The following is a 19,342-nucleotide window of genomic DNA, read 5'->3' as shown; positions in this document are numbered from 1 at the left end:
GCCTTTTTTGTGTGCTTCTCTTTCCCTTTAAAAAAAAAAATACAGACGTTGTTTCTTTAAAAGGGTCCATCTGCAAATCCCATTAGATGTGCATATAAGGTTTCGGATGATTAATAGTTGCCTGCTTTGCTTTGGTTGGAGGGACTGAGTGTATGTACGTTAACCCCTCCCTCCCCTCTCTCACATTTCACTTCACAAACTTGTCACTCTCTCCCAAGCATGGTATTTAAAAAGTGTTTCACTCATGTCCAGCACTTCACAAGCAAGCAAGCTTCAGGCCTTGGGAAGCAATCCAGGGCGATCACTGCGTAGATCTGGTTACTGTTTTCCAGTTGGGACAATGAAGACGTTTAGAAGAGTTCCCAAAGTAACAAATCTGCAACAGCATAAAACCCACAAACAAACTGTTGTTTAGGGAGGAAACCTATTCAGTAAGATTTGGAAGACTTCCCCTCTGCTCCTCTTCTGATTTTGAAGCCCGAGCTATAAACAGTCACGAACCCTGGAGTGTGGACAGGATTGGAAGCAAATGGATCCCACCAGCAGCAGCTGCATGCGCAGTCCACAACCTCCTGCCCCACTTTGGGGGTGCCTGCGGAGCACCCATGCGGATGTGACGACAGCTTCAGGGCTGAACCACTACCCACCAGCACCATTCTCCTTCCATCAAAAATCAGATTTTGCTACTTACTCTGATTTCTCAACCTCCTGCCTGGTGACTGCTCCCCATAGCTTCCCATGTGAGGAGCGGGCATTTGTGGAGCAGCACCCCTCTTTCCAACACTCTGACTGGCATTTTGCAGCAACTGAGGCCAGAGGACGACTAAATCCAAGACTGGCCTTGGGTTCTGGGGAGTCAGAAGGCAGCAGCCCAAATCTAGCAAGTGCGGCAGTGGGTATGAATGAAGGTGAGGAGGTACCAGTAAGTACTACAAATGAGACTGAGAAAAAGTCATCCAAAAGAAAAAAGGAAAACTCAGGTAGGTGATGTGAAATCAGGGTTGCGGGATAGTACAGGCTATAGAATGAGAGCATCTGTAAGATTAGGAATTAAGAAATAATGCCGATGAGGAAAACATTTTATAATTCTGCACTGGGGAAACTTACACAATAACAACGCTGAAACTAAATGGCTTATTCTTTGATGACCTCTGGTGGTTTTATATCACTCCTACAGATCTTGTTTACTGAACCAGGCATTTTACTCACCAGCACAATGCACATTTGCTGTAACTAAATGGGAGTAACTAAGGAGGTACTCGTCACACAGGAGGAACTAAAAGTTTGCCCATCAGTACAGTGTCCAACAATGCAGAAAATTTAGATAGTTTTCATTGTGTCATCCTAGCTAGCAAAACGCATACTTTCTACAGCACAATATTCAATAATTTCATAGTTATATAACTTCCGATTTGCTGCTGTCTCAAATCCAGGTATGTGAAATATGCATAAAATTGTTTTCTCCTATGGAAGCTGTTAAAAATTAAGATGCTTATATGCATTCATTTGCTATAGTATTCATTTACAAGCTACAATGTGCTTTTCCCCACAGCCCTGCTGTGAAGTGGGGAATATTTTCCAGTATTCCCATTTTACAGGTAGAGAACATAACGATAAAAATATTTATTTATTTTTAGGTTTTACAGGTTGGCTACAGACAAGCCATCTCTAATCCAACTTTCATTTCTCCTTTTTGCAATTTAAACAACAAGCTTGTATTCGTGCTCTCTCCGTCACACAATTAGTCCTAATCCCTGTTCTTTTCCAATATGAATAGGCTGTCAGGGAACACATAACTAACATTCCAAACCTCTTTATGCCCAGAGTCTACTTTACTCTCCTCGGTTATCTGGTGGTTTTTTGGTGGGGGGTTTTTTGTGGGTTTTGTTTTGTTTGTTTGTTTTTTTAGAAACCCAGCTTCATAGAATTTAAGTTTCTTTTTACTGAAAAAGCATGTTTGGGGCAAAAATTTCCCAAAAACCCAAATGCAAAGAAGTTGACAAAAAAATATAAAAATGAAAAATGCTTTTATGAAAATGTTTAGTCGTCATAGGTAAACAGCAGATTTCCGTATACTCAGATTAGAGGGATATCCTTATTCTTACAGAGACTGATTCCAAACCACATCTCCCTGTTAAGTAGGAGACAGATGTTCCTTCTATTCTCTATTACCAGCACCCTTGACATTTTCTTTTCATACCTGCTGCTGTCCCATATACTTTTCCTTACAAGTGAGCTGTAAGCAATGACATCACCAAAAAGTACGGTGTTTCCTACCTTCTAGCAACTGCTGCTGTCTGTACAAGTTGTTACTCTAGCAAATGCAGAATAATGAAAACATCCCAAAGGGGATTCCATGACTTTTAATTTCACTCCATTCTTTGCTTACCAGACAGAATTATTTGATATCCCTGCTGCAAGCTTTTCCTTCCGTCTGTCCCCAGACAAAATAAAACAAATGAGGGGAAAGTCTATGAGAAATTTTATAGTTATTTCCTTTACTTTTACAGCAGTTGCAGAAATGCATCTGGACATATCACATACTGATTGTTTATTCTAAGTAGAACATAAGTCTTTTCTACCCTCTTGAGAATTTTCCTTGACTTCTTTAGAGAAATCTAGGTACCTAGCGCCTTCTCTTCACAGATTGGTCTGGTAAAGAAAAATATATTGAAATCACTTGAAGCAAAACCTACAAAATAAACTATTTTCTTTTAGTTAGTGCCCTATCCACCACAATTTTACGTGAACTGCAATACAGATACAGCATTACCATGATTTGTATTAGCACCTGCAAAAAGCTTTGTTTCTTGTGAAGACCCCAGTTATTATAAGTTACACAGTGAAGATCTTGGAACATGGTTTTCTACAGACCACTCTGAAAAAAATCTAAAATAAGCATATTTCTCAGACAAATAAGCAGAATAATGTAAAAATAATTTAAAAGCTTGTCAATCTTTAAAACATTCTTTGAATCACGGATATGTTAAAAACATTTAAAGAATGGCTTTGTTATGGCAATAACAACAGTGACATCTACTATAAGTACTCGTGCACACACCTTTCCCTTCCTCCACAGACTTTAGTTATTTAGATGCCATATCAGCCTTGACTTCACAGGCTCACCAAATGACCTGAAGATAGACGTTAACCTAATGTTGGCTTTCACAGCTGCCTCTGCTGTCCATCCACAAGCCACAGCCATTACCATTTTCAAATAAAATTTCAATAAAGTTTCAGTCTGACCCGTCCTAAATTGTACTTGCATTATTACACACTTGAAGTCCTCGGATCTCCAACAATAGTAATATAATAGAGAATAGCATTCAAACAGCTTTATTCTAGGTGGATGAAACAATACAGAACGTTAGTGAGGTTGCAGTAGAAATGAGAATGTGGTAACCGTGCATAACGACTCCCTTAACAACATTAGACATACAATGTCCTTGACTGAAGAATTCTGGAAAACTTCGTATTAAAATGTGTAGAGCTGATCTGAATTCCCACATGCCAACCTTTCTCAGTGTTGCCACTAACTGTAAAGAGGATTTTCTAAGCTTGCTATTCCCATTTACAGTGATGGTAAGAGTAGATGGCACCAGGTAGCAGCAGATAACTTGAGAAGGACTGAAAAGCAAAGTATCGGCAAGTTCCTGATCAGTTTAAAGTGGTCTGGGTGCAGAATATTTTGTGTCATAGCACTCTGTATGCACTTTCCATTAAGTATTATTCCATGAGGTGCACATTGAAGTAACTTCTGGATACTTCATCATCATCTGCCAAATGAATCCACTGTTTATGAGGTCACTTTACTTGGCCAGTGTTCCTGATAGCTTTCAGAATTTTGTTTTCCATAATAGCAAGATCTATCAGTGTCTTACTACTTGATTTAACCACTTAGAATAAATATGCTATCGAAGTCTTTAGTATTGGGGAGGGGAAAGTAAGATTGTGCAGATGCTTCATAGTTTTATTTTACTTTCTTCTACTGAGGGAAAAATTGCAGACATCAACAGTCGTTTGCAGAATAATTAACACCAGGTGCATTGATCTGGGCTGTGGATCACCACAAGCAGGTAGGATCCTTGACATACAGGCTTTAGTGACCTCCACAATTCTGTGCCTAAGCTGCTCTCTGAGCAATTTAAGTACCCTCTGTGGTGCCAAAATCCTGTATCTGCCCAGTGCAGAGTCCTTGTGCCTTCGTCCAAAGCACTGTTTACTGGCTATTGTTAGTAGACCAGTTTGAGCCAGTGAAGGAGAGTGAGTACTACTTCATGGGACTAGATTCTAATTCAGTTATGCTGGTTCTAAGCACAAAGCAAAGCCAACTTCTGTCGACCGGCTCCAAACGCTGAATCTGGCCCACTGTTTTGCAGGGAATGGGTTACGTCTTCATACACATGTACGTATTAGAGCCTGACACAGTTTTTGTTTTGGAAACTTTATAGTGTAGGAACATACACCATTTGGGTTCCTACACATATTTTCTGCAGCCCTGGGGAAGGGCAGATGTTCAGTTCAATGACACAATGAAGCTGGTTGGGATCCTGGAAGTATCCATGCTTCATGGTAGAGACACATATCTTCCTGTGATTCCTGAACAGCTTTTTTTTTTTTTTTTTTTTTAAACTGGCAGTACAGTAGGAAAAGCTTGCCAAGACAATTTGTCCTTTTACACACCATTTGCCATTTTCCACATTCTGTAGTCAAAACTCTGAAGCAACTAGGCCCAATTTCCACTTTTGGAATATCACAAAACCTCCAGTCATGGATAACCATATGTCTCTCTACAACACCATGTGGCACACAATCTGGATGGCAGAATCCAACCCACACATCCTGTTCTGTTCCCAGAAATACTTACCTATTTAAAATTATTCACGTTGTTTTTTGGAGATGAAGACTGGTGAAACTGCCCCTTAGAAAGGATGTCCTTCGCACAGGGCTAAGTGGTGAGCTCACCTGTATATTCAGGTTGCATTAACTGTTTTTATCCTAGGTTAATTTGACAGAGGTGGCTTTAGTTCCTGCAGTATGTTATTGGCATTGGAGAGCTGCTTCACCCCAACACAAATTTGCTAGGGGAACAGAGGCCCAGATGAAGTCCTTGAGACCAAGGCTCCCAGAAGATGGTGGCAAAGTCCCCAGCAGGGGACCCACACTTCAAATCCCGCTTCCCCACCACTCTCTCAAAAGCCACATTCGTTAGCCTTTGAGAAACATGTTATGGTGTGTTTGTTCAGTAAGAGATGAGAATGAAGGGGATTGTACAACTATGTGCAAAAGCATGGGGAGAAACTTATGGGGTTTTGTTTTCACACTTTCCCCAAATTTATCTGGGGATTTTTGAAGTATAAGTAGCAAAACCAATGCTGATGCAAACAAGACTGATTTCCTTGAAATAGAGAGCAGTACAGCTGCAGGATGTCATACACTGGTCCCTGTGCACATTATCATTAATGGGAGCTGTGTTTGATTTCTCTATTTCTCATGAACAGAGCTAAGATCAGATCAATCATGAAGCCTACAGGCACACCTGATAGATTTTTCCAGTTTTATTTGGCAAACAAAGGGACATCTAGGAGATGCTGCTGTGTGTTGTGGTCATTGATACAACTTTGTATACAATTTCTCTGTAGAAATCGTTTATTAGGACACCTGGAACTTCATTGCACACTGATTACACATAAAAATTAAGTAATTAATCCTCAACATACCAAAAAACCTACTAGCATGTTCAATTCAGGGAATCTAGACAACCACAGGAGCAAGAGGGGAGTAAGAGTCAAGCAACTTGTAAAACTGACTCCCTGAAAGATTGGCAGTTTGGGCTTTGCTCATTGAAACAAGGGCACTTTTCCTTGCGTTGCTTGGAGATTCTTTACAAGCACCAATTTTAAAAATACAGGAGGAAAAAAAGAATAAGAAAGAGAAAAAAAATATAGGGGAAAAAAAAGATTGCCACAGTCGCAGGCAAAGTCAGTTTGTGTTTGCTTTTTGGCGTAATTGGTGCAGCATCCCTTTGTCTATGGCTTGAAATTTGGCTTTGAAATATGACTCATGAACCACATTGCAGCCAAGTGCACAAATAGCAAAAAGGTTTTTCAGGGCAGCACAGTGACAAGGATGATATTGAGGCCAATCGCACACACAGATAACAGACCTCCTTGCAGTTTTCATTTAGCGAGGATTAGAAGAAACTCAAAGTCTGGAGTATCGTGTGCCAATTCAAAGAACACTGGTTCTCTAGTGTTGCTTGTTTTACCATGTTCCTCCCCCCAGCAATTCAAGGCTATATGCTAGCTTAGGGTGCTTACTAAGTGACTTTGCCTTATGCCCTGCACCAGAGGTTGTCACATAACGCATCATATACACAAAGCGGCAGCTTTGCTGCCTGTTGCTTGGTAGATCAGGGAAGAAGGATAATATGTATATTAGGAATGAAAGTAAAGACGTGGGGAAGAAAACAGTTTTGATGCAATGATAGCAAGGAATGAGAGCTTCCTTCCTATAGCTGCTCATTTCTGACCTTGCAGACCTAGGCCTGTGCTTCTGCAGTTTTGACAACACACCCCTTCCTGACTCTGAGCTGTCCCACCTTTGTTCCCATCAACACAAGACTGACAACGCTGATAAGTCATGCTGAGCTTGAGGGGGCATAACACAAACTTCTTAAAACTTTCACTGAGCACTTCAATTAGTAGTTTATATGACAGGTCTGCGATACACATGTTCACATAGATCAATGTAACTGCAAATTCCACAAGATGTGTGCTTGCCTCTTAGAAAACCGAAACTCAAGCAACAAGGCAGAAACAAGCAGCAAATCACGGAAGGAAAGGACAGCTTTCACAAAGGAGCAGCTACGGGAGCTGGAAGCTGAATTTGCCCACCATAACTACTTAACGAGGCTCAGGAGATACGAGATAGCTGTGAACCTGGATCTCACCGAGAGACAAGTACTTCCTGAATCCCTGCCTCCCCAGCCTCTTCTTCCTCCCCCACAACTTCTCCCTAAAGCTAAAAACCAAATATGTTACTCGAGGGTGTACTTTTGCAATGGCACAGAGGTATTTTGATACAAAGCCTCCACATTCTTTTAAAACACATTTGTTACAAATTTCTGTAAGTAGTTAATAAATGTAATTATGTTTATCTAAACTAAAGACACATTTGGGAATAACTGAGATCTACTAAGCTGTTGTTTATCACCACTCCTTGGTATATACTGGTATGTCAAGGCTTACAGATGGAATATGGCTATCACCTTAGACTGCAATTACCAGGAAATTATTAGAATGATATATGTTTGATAGATACTCTCTTCCTGGGTCAGGTAGTATTTTCACGTGATAAAGACAGACAAAAATGCAGAGTTTCATGGAGAGAGCTATTTCTGTTCTCTCATTGTGATTTCAGTCAGGGTTTCCTTACCAGAGCTTAGTGGACAATAGAGGAATAGCTCAATTAAGTGAAGCAAATTACAACTTCTGAAACATTAGATTGGGTGGACTAGATGTTAAAAGATATTAGATGCACCGTGCCCATTGGATTGACATGCTTAGTTGACATAAAGACAGACTCTAGGCAAAGCACTTGTACTACTTTTGCAAGTCTCAGAGAAATATCTGCATGGAACAGTTTAGAAAGAACTGTTCCTGCCTCTATTAAAGAGATGGATTACTTAAACTTGTGAGGTTCCTTTCACCTTTTCGTCTAAAATTCCACAAAACATCTGTCTATTGATACACACATATATGCATAGGTCTGCTTATACGGCTCAGATTGAGGCAGTAAGTAATTATTTCCTTTTTATCACCCAGGTCAAAGTATGGTTTCAAAACAGAAGGATGAAGTGGAAACGTGTTAAAGGCGGGCAGCCAGTGTCCCCACATGAACATGACACAGAAGATGTGGACTCTGCTGCCTCCCCCATCTCTGACTAGTCCTTGCAGCAATGGGATAGGAGCATGGAGAAAGTAATTGATCAGAAAGTGGATGAAACACTTCTCTCGGTCAGCTACAACAGGAGATGATCCTGCTTGCAGAACCTGTAGCCCTGAGTCTTTGAAAGGTGTATGATGCTTTAGGTTACAGAGGCAATTAAAAAGCACAGGGGAAAAAAGACAAAGGAGGGCAGGATTTTGATTTTCATCTGAATGAATTGTACTCTCTCTGGAATTGTCTTACTACCACAGATGTGTCTTCAGAATAAAAGCTAACAAACACTGAAAAACAGGAGTAATGTTATCTAGGCTCTCAAAAACTCAGAAAATACAGGTCGTCAGTCAGATAGTGTTCAGACAGTGATAATGCAACTGTATTCTCATTCAGCCTTTCCCTGGCCACATCTATTCATTCTGCATTTGAGCCACATTTTCCTTGTGCCTTACTTTAAGAGAAATAAATGCTTTGATAATCACTGATTTTTCTTGCAATATGAATTGAACACCTGTATAGCTAGGCAATAAGATTACAAAATACAAATTTGAGACCAGAACTATACACACAGAATTCTGCTTGCCAGTTTGGGAGGCGGTGGCATTCACATTGACAGCCCAAGAGGACAGGTGCCTTGTTGATGATAGCACTCTGCAGAGGGAGATTTCTTCCAAGCTTACTGTAAATTCTGAAATTAAACTGCTAGATCTCAATTTCAAGTATTTTTTCAAAGCCAAAATTTTTTCAAACAATTCATTACCAAACATCACAGCAGGTACAGCAGAGATTAAGCCCTCAACACAATAGCTATCACTATTTTGTTTACAACATTTAAACCTATTTAACTAAAGGAAGACGACTGTTTAGTACTGCATTTCTTTTGGATCTATGGAATCTCTCTGGAAACCCGTTGTTTTCTTTGTGAATTCAGAATTGTCAAGAGAAGGAGAAAACAATGTAATCTGGAGTGATTTAACTGAGTTTACTGTCTACAAATTCTCATTTTGTTTTTCACTGGAGATAAAAACTTTCCTCCAAATAAACATCAATATCTCAATTTATGAAATTTACAGTTAAGTGACCAACTTAGCCCTTTTTGCAAACTCCCCATTAATAGGTTATTTTTTGTGATTTTTTTTTTAAGTGTTTGCAACTGATCAAATGCTTCGTACAAACTAATAGTATCTGTGCTTTTCAAAACATGTAAACATATAGTGTCTTTGATCACCTCTGCCTTTGACAGGGTTTGAGGACACCAAGAAACTTTACCAGCAATCTTTAAAACCACTAAAGCTGACACAGCCAACTGCCCATACATCTAGTATAAATAATATGTAAAACAAGCTTTCCAATACAGAATCATAAACTGCCATGGCACCACCAGAAGTCTTAAGAACACTTCCACTTGAAATTATCCCCACTTTCAGCCAAAACTTGTAGTATATCAAATTATGAAGTTTTAGAAAAGCATAGTGTTTGTTTCCATTTCTTCTGTCTTTTTATTTAATGTACCAATGCCATATTTTAAACAGAATTTTACACTAGTATATCACATTATGACTATTGAGAATACTGAAGTTTTGGTTTAAATATTTGAAAGGCAACCATTGCTTGCAGCTATGGCACACTATCTTCATTTCACCTTACTCTGATGCACTGATATTGGGGTTTAATGTGGATTGCAGATATGCTGGATATAAAGTTGCATATCTGGATGGTATGTTTATAAAGTTATCTGTGGTTATTCCGCTTGTAAAAGACCTCAACATATATAAATATCAACTTTTTTTTTTTTAACAGAATACAGAGATGCTGTATTCTTTTCAAATAGCTGATTACTGTACCTACTAAAAAAAAATGTTACATTCCTTCTTTAACATTTCCAAAATCTGACAGATGAAAAAACAGTTTAAAGTACATATTTGTGCAAAAAACAATTAAAAACAAAGAATTCTTTTTAAAAAGAAATTATTTTAAAATAAAGGAACTCGAGAAGTGAAGAGCTATACAAGGTATTTTCCACTTCAAACTAAACCCGGTAGGTGGAATGGAGAAAGAAAAATCATTTAAAAAAATTAGAAGAGTCTTTAAATATGTTATCTATTTGACAAACTGAAGATTGAGAATCCTTTCAGTCTTCCGTGGTGACAATGCAACATCAGGATGTCCTTACTGATGTTTATGCACAGGCAAACAAGGGCCTTGCTTTGCAGGACATTCCTTACAGGCTTGAGGGACAAGGCGCCTTCAAGCCAGCCCTCTGCAGCAGCAGCTGCTTTGCCACTCACCAACCGGCAGGACGAGGGAGCTGGCTGTGATACTGTATGGTTTCCACCATACTGCTTGCAGCATGCCTACAACTCTTACCCGCTATGAACAAAACAAAACACAGAAAAAAAAGGAAAAATAGAGAAAAGAAAACTGCATCACTGATGTTTCACAGGGCTTCTGCACAAACTATGCTGTGATCATAGCACGGATGCAAACATATGTACATCCTGTGAGTGTATTCAGAGAGGAGTATTCCCATTACTTGTCAGACCAGCTAGACAGATATTCAGCCAGCACTGTTATTCCTGAAGAGTTCACCTATCTCTCTGGAGAAAAAAAAAAAAGTGCACTTTGTCACCATAAGCTTAAATGATTGCTGCATTTAAAGCAAATTAATAATTAATAAATAAGCAATTTAAATAATTAGGAGTATGCATGTCCTCTCTCTGAGCTAGGTCTACCCATGTCTCTTCAGATCTTTATGGTAAGGAAACACTACCCTCAATTTCCCCCCAGGATATCTGTGTGCGAATGGTACGATATTTTGGTGGGAGACCTTGCATATAGGAAGTTATGGCTGGTTCCCAGTTACTCCAGCAGCAATAAGCTGAGGTGTACGATAAGAGAGCACTATTATTTGGGTTACAATCCTGACATTAATAATAGGTTAATTGCTTCACTATTCAGGTTACATACAACTAGGTGGCTAAAAAATTTGCCCATGCACAGATGAGAAGAAGCTACAGTTCACAGTAACTTTAAGAGCAGAAATTGTCTACAGCTCTGCTTAAACCTTGGTGCCTTCTGATTAAACTTCTGACTAAACTCACTAGTTAGCTCTTGGCAAACACTAAAGAATGCTGTTTTTGTGAAGAACTCTGGTGCTAACTCAGACATCCCACCCTCATCTCCAGGAACACAAGACACCTTGGGGCAGGAGTTCTTTGTTACTCATTTCCTTGTAAGCTCTTAAACTAATTACACTGTACCTCACCTCAGCGCCTCCTCCCCACTGCAGTTAGAAAGTTTTCAAGCTGCAGAAGTAGCTTATTTTGTGATGAAAACTTTTGGGCTCTTGGCTACCAACACAAACCAAAATCAGATCCTCACCCAGAAAGAATAAATCTTCTTTTTCAAGGAAGCTGTCAACAGTAGTATATTTCATCCTAATTCACTTAAAAGCTAGTCAATAGGATTGCAGTCCATACCCGTAATTACAGCTCCTAAACAGTTCTTGCTCTGGCTCATGAGAAAAAGTACAAGTCACCTGTGATATCATTTTATGCTTACGGAGTTTACACATGAAACTGTCTACTTATTCTAAGACTTTAATGTTTTGTGAGGGAACATTTCACTCCTGACATCAAAGCATTTGACCCCTGAACCTCTGGTGCCAAGAATCTTTCAGGCAAAGTCTGTTGTCTGGGAGCAAAATCTTTGACCTGCAATTATTTTTCACAGAAATGTAGGCTTTATTCTCCTCACAGAAAGGAAGTAAGTTACCTGGGGATGTTTGGTAATACCTCCCATGCCCGATTCTCAATAAATAATCTGAGCACACAATCACCCACATAACATCGGAAAGGTCTGGTAGGTCTTCCACAGGAAACACATGCAGGCAGAGAAGCAAGACTTTCTTCCCATATATGGCCAGTGCAAATAGCCCACAGGGAATGGGGATATCTGTATAAACACAAAAATACGTGCTGTAGCCCGTTATATCAGTGCTGCCTCTTCTAAATACAAGAAGAGAAGCACCTTCTTAGAGTCATAGATTATATGGACATTTTATCTACCTAGCCAGATGCCAACGTAACATAGGTCCTAATTTGTTTTACATAGTTTCTGTAACGCATGACTCCTCTGCTGTTAGCCCTCAGTTTCTCTGCATCTGTCTACAGCATTAAGCTAGTGATTTTTCCAGTCAATGGAGCTATTTGGACAACTTAAAAATAACACAAACGTGTCTAAGAATGCATGTAATCATGCGTGTGTACTCTTGATGAAATCTTAGACAGGTACACAGCCCCACTAGAAAAACTTCAGATGGTCCATAACTTTAAAGAATCACTGATTTTCAATGTCAACTATACCATCACCACCTCCACACCCCCAACTAAATCAGCTTAGTAGAGTTCAGGAGTCTTAGCAGCAACGGTATGATTTTAGAAGAAGATGCTACTATGAATTCCTGATCCAGTTTTCTAGCTGTTGGCTGTTGTCTGAGAATACCATGGCATGGTTTTTAATCAAGTAACTGCAGATCTAGATTTCTGTGATAAGCTCTCCAACTCATATGTGAACAAATATTTACTCATTTGGGCTTTTTTAATAATGTCTTGTATGTTATATGATTCAAAGGACACAGATAAAAAGTCTTCCAGCAAAATACATGATTCCTTATTACTCACTCTCAACAAATTTCCTTGAGAAAAGGGATTGATTTTTGTACTTTGAGACAATAAAGTAAAACAAAAAAAAGGCAGCACAACTGCAGTACAGACCGATGAACCAACGGTAGTTAGTTCAATCCCTGTTAAGGTAGAAGGGAAGCACTCCAAGCTTGCTACTTTTGTTACTGGTACTACATTCCAAGGACAAGACTTGAAGTTAGTCATTTTTTGACCAAGTTACACTTGGGAGAAAGTCTCTAGCTATTGCCTGGAGATAGATGATACTTATTCAGGAGCTATGTTTCTGGAAATTTGAATACCAGAATAAATATAGAAGCTTGCCAAAGATACAGCAAAATATAAAATCTATGCATTTCAAATGTCCTGGTTATTTTTTTTTATTTACTTTCGGCATTTTTTAGGTCAAAATGTTTTCAGACATATTACAGTTGTCTCATGGAGATGACACTATACAACATCCAGTCAAGTGCTTCAGTGAAATTTTACAACAGTAATCACTAGTATTAATAAAATAGATATGAGGCTAGTAACAGCTAACTGTAAGTATATCTGAATCTATGTACCGCTATGAAATTACTATACTGTTAAATTACAATCCCTCTGTAGAAGTTTTCATGCTGGCCTCATCTGCTAACCCTCCAAGTGTTTTTTTCCAGAGATGAACAACAAAGGTTGTCTTTAAACACCTGAGACAAACTTATATTCATAATATCTGTTTCAAAAGAAAAGATCATGTCCTTAGAAATACAAGTATAATGAAGATTGCACAGAAACAGCTTGAAGAAAATAACTCCTCAGAGCGGAACAATGTTCCGGTATGTTTCCTTTGCATGTATGTCTTACCAGACTGTTACTATTATAAATTAAATGCAAGAACAGGATTTATAGAAGGAACCTACTGCATCCTAGATCCAGAGACAAAAACAGATTTTAAAAACGTGCCAAAGTGCTGCTGTGCTTGGCTATATACCATCCATCTCATGCCAAAACAGATGTCTGCAAGGCCTTACTGTCATGCCAGGAACTCCAGCAGTAACAAAACACCCCTCCCCTCTTTTGCTTTCCTGCAGCACAGACCGCTCATGAGAGAATCCTCTCTGTGTTGCAGGGTAAACCAAGTTCTTCTATTTACAGTTTGGTTTACTACAGGAGCAAGACAAAATACAGCAATAATGAAGAACAAGTATTCTTCAGGAATGGGAAATGAGGTAGACGACCCATTGGAATATATTTTCAATGGTTTGATGATAGCAAATTCACAGTAATTTTTTTTTTTTTTTTTTTTTGATAGAACACATATCATTACCAAAGTTCTTCGAGCCCCTGAGAGCAACCTGTCCCATGCAAAGAGATACTCAGCAATCACTACCACCAAGAGATTGTGGAAAATTACCTGGTCCATGAAACAAGTGTGGTATCACCAGAGCTTAAGGAAGTGACAGATTGCTATTTTAGAAACATTTTTATTCATTTCTGAATACAACAGAGTTTTGGAGGAGCTGTGTGACAGTTTTATGTCAGCTGGCCTGTGGCTAGCCTAGGGAAGAGGTTTGTCCTTTGAAGAATTTCACCTCATAGTGCTTTGGCATATACTGCAGAGTAAATTCTGCCATTACGGGATTTAAACATCCTGCACATAACACTAGAAGTAGGAAAATACCAGCCAGTGACTGATTTAATGTGTTTTGTTACACATGTTTGGTTATTTTTGTTCATCTTGTTTGTTTTTTTCCAAATATTGTTAACTGTGAATGACTGTTCACAAACATCTCATGCCATTTTAAACACCACTCTCCCAACAGTGAGCATATCTACTCAAATAGATATAGCAGCCTTATAGTAGTCAAGAACATCTACAGTTTCCTAGGGAAGGCCCTTGGAGCTCCAAGCAGAAAAAGTGCATTGTACTTCCTATGCACTTAATTCCAGAACTAGTCTTTCCAAGATAATCTTCAAATTGCTGATATGACTAGTGTGATCATTATGATCCATGAACTGGCACTGTGTTGGGGAATTTCATAGAATAGTTTGAGTTGGAAGGGACCTTTAAAGGTTGCCTTTTCTCTGAGTTACAGCTAGCCAATTCAAACAGTTTTACACTTGGAGTGTACAACTCTTCCGTCCACAATCTTTGCTCTTACACCATAAGGGCAAAGTATGAGCAGGTGGTGTAACAAAACATTAGCAAGGATATGCCACAGCTTTAATAAGTGTTTGAAGGGAAACAGAGCTGTTGCTTCTAATTTTTTGCTTTGCTCTCTCCATTGTGAAATAATACAGTCATATCCACTTAAGTAATACCTTATGAAAAAGGAAGTGCTGTGTTTTTATTGGACATCTTCTATTACCAGCCTCAGTGAAAAGTGCAGTTCTGAGCAAGCCTCCACTCCTTAGGCCTTCCACCAGCTTGTAATCCTGACAGAGAAGGGCTTCTCCTCAGAGAGACAGAGATTTGCAGCAACAGGGGTTACTTTTTTCCAGGTCCTGTAGTGACAGGACAAGGAGCAACAGTTTTAAACTAAAAGAGGGTAGATTTAGATTAGATATAAGGAAGAAATTCTTTACAACGAGGGTGGTGAGACACTGGACCAAGTTGCCAAGATGTGGATGCCCCATCCCTGGATGTGTTCAGGGCCAGGCTGGATGGACTTTGGGGCAACCTGATCTAGCAAAAGATGTCCCTGCTCATGGCAGGGGGGTTGGACTAGATAATATTTAAAAGTTCCTTCCAAACCAAACCATTCTATGATTCTATTGACATGACAAAGTTGTAGCAGGTCCAAAGAGCCACAAAAATGATCAGAGGGATGGAACACCTCTCCTATAAGGACAGGCTGAGAGAGTTGGGGTTGTTCCACCTGGAGAAGAGAAGGGTCCAGGGAGACCTTATTGCGGCCTTTCAGTACTTCAAGGGGTCTTATAAGAAAGATGGGGACAGACTTTTTAGCGGGGCCTGTGGCAATAGGTAGTGGTTTTGAAGTAAAAGAAGGTAGATTTAGACTAGGTATAAGAAAGGAATTTTTGACAATGAGAGTGGTGAAACACTGGCACAGGTTGCCCAGATGGTGGTAGATCCATGTAAACACTCAAGATCAGATTGGACGGTGCTCTGAGCAACCCACTCTAGTTGAAGATATCCCTGCTCATTGCAGGGGGTTTGGACTAGATGGCCTTTAAGGGTCCCTTCCAACCCAAACTATTCTATGACTACCATAGTTCTACAATTAGGGCAGTGTATCTTCCAGAAAATATATGTTGGTGCAGCTCCTTATAAGCAGACCAATTTAAAGAAGGTGGTAGAGCGTAATACAGCTACTATGGATGGACAGAAGAGAAGACACATTACCTTTTTGAAGCTACGATTATTATATCACAATCATAAAAAACAGCCAGTCTTAGGATGAGGACAACAGGGCAGTGCAGACCTTAGCAAGTCTTAGAATTCTAAGCCGGTCTTAGGAATGTATGGCAAGTGTCATTTTCCAGAAGCCTGAGACAGGTCTCCATCTTGAAAAAGAAGCTAACAGAGATTTGCCAAAGGAAATTTTTAAAAAGTACAAAAGGGTATGCAGAAAATGGTCAAGATTAATGTTTTGGGTGCATATCTCAAGTTTCCTACAAGGTTACACTTGACTGCTTGCTCTCTCGTTTGACATATAAAGTCTCTAATAAATCCTCAGGCAGTTCATCTTGCAGAAGAAATGTGAGAAATCATACCATCCTCACTGAGCCAGCTGTTCACATTTGGGTGGCAGGCATATGAACTTTAAGAGGTTCTCTCTCTTTTGATATTATAAAGGAAGGTAAGCAGCATGGGTGAGCATTGCTGGGTACAAAACCTGCATAACGAGCCTAAGTCATCCCCCAAGTTGTGTGCTTGTGCACTTAAAAGATAAAGCAACCTATGCCTTCTGGAGGAAGCTACCACTGTTCTTTGATTAGTTGTGCAATATTAGGAGATAATGTAGATGCCCCAGATAGCATGTCTAGATATCCCATATAGTTTAGAATATCCTATATTTTATTGTGAAATCCTGTGGTCCCTAGAAAAGCAATTGCAATACTGTTTTTCCCAGATCCAGGAGTAACATCTTTTCTAGATCTAGCTGAGCGGAGCAGGTATCTTACACTAATAAACACATGATGCAGCAATTCTGACAACAGATACTTTATAGCTACTGAGTGTTGTCTGTAGAGATCACCTGTGCAAGTGTGGACAGAAAGCGAAAAATCTTTAGCACATGGGTTGAGTCTGCATACAGACATATGTATGTCCAGTCATGTCATGCAAGTGTTGCCCTGCAACTCCCCTGGTTGGTGTTTCCTTCTTACCCATTATAAAAGCAGTCCTGAAGCTTCTTTCAGAATTCACAGCTCTCCCTTTCCACCTCATAAGGCCAAGCGTGATCATGTCTTCCTGGATCTAGGGGAGTGACACCAAACACTCATCTCTGCTGAGATGCTGCTCTGCTGTAGAAACAACAGTCTCTGTCAATGTAACATAGAAAAAATCTAGCCTGCCATTTTTCTCTTTTCACTGGATACACCTTATCACACGGCTAGAAAAGCCTAGTGTTTTGTTAAGGAGTGCAAAGGTTAATGCACACCAGACGACAGAGAAACATATTTCTGTGTTCAGCTGAAAATACATCAGGCTGGAAATCTGGGGAAATGCGATCAGAGGTTTCTCAGCATTTTACACAGAAAAAAAACCTGGTCTGAATGCAGACCATTGAAAGTCCCACTGCTTCTTAAAGGTCTCTAGAGAGCTGCTATGTCTCGTGGAGCATCACATGCTTTACATAACACATTGGTCTATGAACAGATGAAGAATTTGCATGTGTATGACACACTGTGGAGACATGTAAAGCCCTCACAGCATTGTGCTAGCTGTTGAGCTCACACACAGCCATTTTAGCTTTACTAAGAGACTAGTGGAAATTATGTGCTCCTATTTAGTAACGACTAGATTTTTAGTGAGAGTGAGCCATTATTACTGACACAAAAGCAGTGGACTTGGGCATGGCCAGAGCTCCACTTGATCACCTTTATCTCATGTTTCTGTTGTCACTCAAAACAGTCCTCAGAGTCCTCACATGTACAGTCCCTCTCATGGGGGGGTGGGGGGCTGTTCATTAGTCACAGTGTGACTAATGAACCAAATCCTTCAGTTCACAGTGTCTGGAAAGCAAGAGCACCCTTTTAGGAAACACTTTGCAGCCAGAGATATTGACTGGGTCATATTCTACACGAGCAAGGCTTACAAATCCTACTTCCAGTAGAATTTCCTATGCACAGAGACAAGCACACACAACAGATCAGGGCAGCTTACAGAACAGACACACAATTTTTCAATTACCCCACTTTCTTCCCCTGCCTCTAGCAGTGCTCATATAAGTTTCATCAGCCACTATCTCATATTTTGGGTAATTCCCTTCTCTTGAGGAATGTGTACAGCCCCTTCAAGAAATATTATACATCTGAATTAGTGACTGGACTCTGAATACTCTATCCATGAAGCACTTCTAGGCAGATAAGACAGGAAATCCATTTTATTTCAGTGATTGCAGTAAAAGGGCTTCTGTCTGACTGACACTTGCCTGGTGTGGCTGTGAAATAACCTCAGCATCAGGCTATCACCTTTCAGGCTATATTTGTGAATTCCGATGGGGCAGTTTCCACTGCAGTACAGGGTATGGGCAGGTGTCTGCAGAGCCCTACAGCTTCTTCTCCTCCCTCCCTCCCCCACTGTTTTAATTTCTGTATGAAGAAAGGATTTTCATACAGGACTAGATTTTCCACCGCTATTCCCTCCCTCTATACTGTAATTTTTTTTTTTTTTTTAATAACTTTTATACAAGTGTAAGCATCCAGTTGTCTGGAAGCTCCTTTGGGAACAGATTGCAAAGAGATAACGGGATTGAGTAGAGAGGGTGGTGACTTCAAAGCACAGAAGTTTAAGTCATGTTTCCCTTTCCTTTTTAAAGAAGAAAACATTTTTCAAACCTCCTTCAGTAACACTGTGGGTCCCTGCCTTTGGAGCACGAAACAGATATGTGGATTGACACTTGCACTTCCTTACAACCTTTACTTTTTAATTCAGTGAAAGATTCCAATGCCACACACTCATACCCCATGGTAATCTGTAACACCAAATCCCACGTGCAGAGTGTTTCTTACACTTGGGAATTTATCATCAGGTGAGCATTAGCCCAGCAATGCTACAGTGAAGTTGATGATGGGAGACACCAGAAAAAGGATTGTTTCCTCCTTTCAATACCACAAACGTCCTTCCAGTTTTAGACTTTCATCTACTTTTCATTCCATATTTTGACCCTTTTCATTCTATATTTCTCTCATGAGAGATGCTCAAGAAAAATGACATAACTGATGAAGATCTGTGCACAGTTTCTAATTCAGAAAGAGAAAAGTCTATCAGATCTAATTTCACTGCTCCATCCACTTTCTGTAGCTGCAGGGAGGGAAGAGGCCAGACCTCTGGTCCCAGCGTCAGGGTCACTAACAAATCTGGCCAGGAAGTTATTTTCCAGGGAAAAGAAGTCTCACTTTCCATGATAATTATTCACAATTGTTTCTGTCTGAAGTTAATTGAAAAGGAGATTCTGGGGGAAAGTGTGGCTGAAGCAGCTGAGCTTCATTCATGTGTTTTGAGATTTCTTGCTCAGGTCAAGTTCTGCTTGCACCCAAGGTCA

The 19,342-nt window shown here is 39.8% G+C and overlaps 1 protein-coding gene across 1 annotated transcript; it reads left to right on the top strand.

Annotated features, from left to right (window-relative positions):
* Positions 1–529: 529 nt before the first annotated feature.
* Positions 530–7,949, top strand: MEOX1 (mesenchyme homeobox 1; the record flags this gene model as incomplete). Its single annotated transcript, XM_082010405.1, has 3 exons — positions 530–980; positions 6,790–6,962; positions 7,827–7,949. The coding sequence occupies 3 exons, from the start codon at positions 530–532 to the stop codon at positions 7,947–7,949; spliced, it is 747 nt and encodes a 248-aa protein (XP_081866531.1).
* Positions 7,950–19,342: the final 11,393 nt, after the last annotated feature.

This window comes from Phaethon aethereus (genome assembly GCF_964289735.1).
Source record: "Phaethon aethereus genome assembly, chromosome: 25".
Lineage (NCBI taxonomy): Eukaryota > Metazoa > Chordata > Aves > Phaethontiformes > Phaethontidae > Phaethon > Phaethon aethereus.
This window is presented reverse-complemented; position numbering and strand designations above follow the sequence as displayed.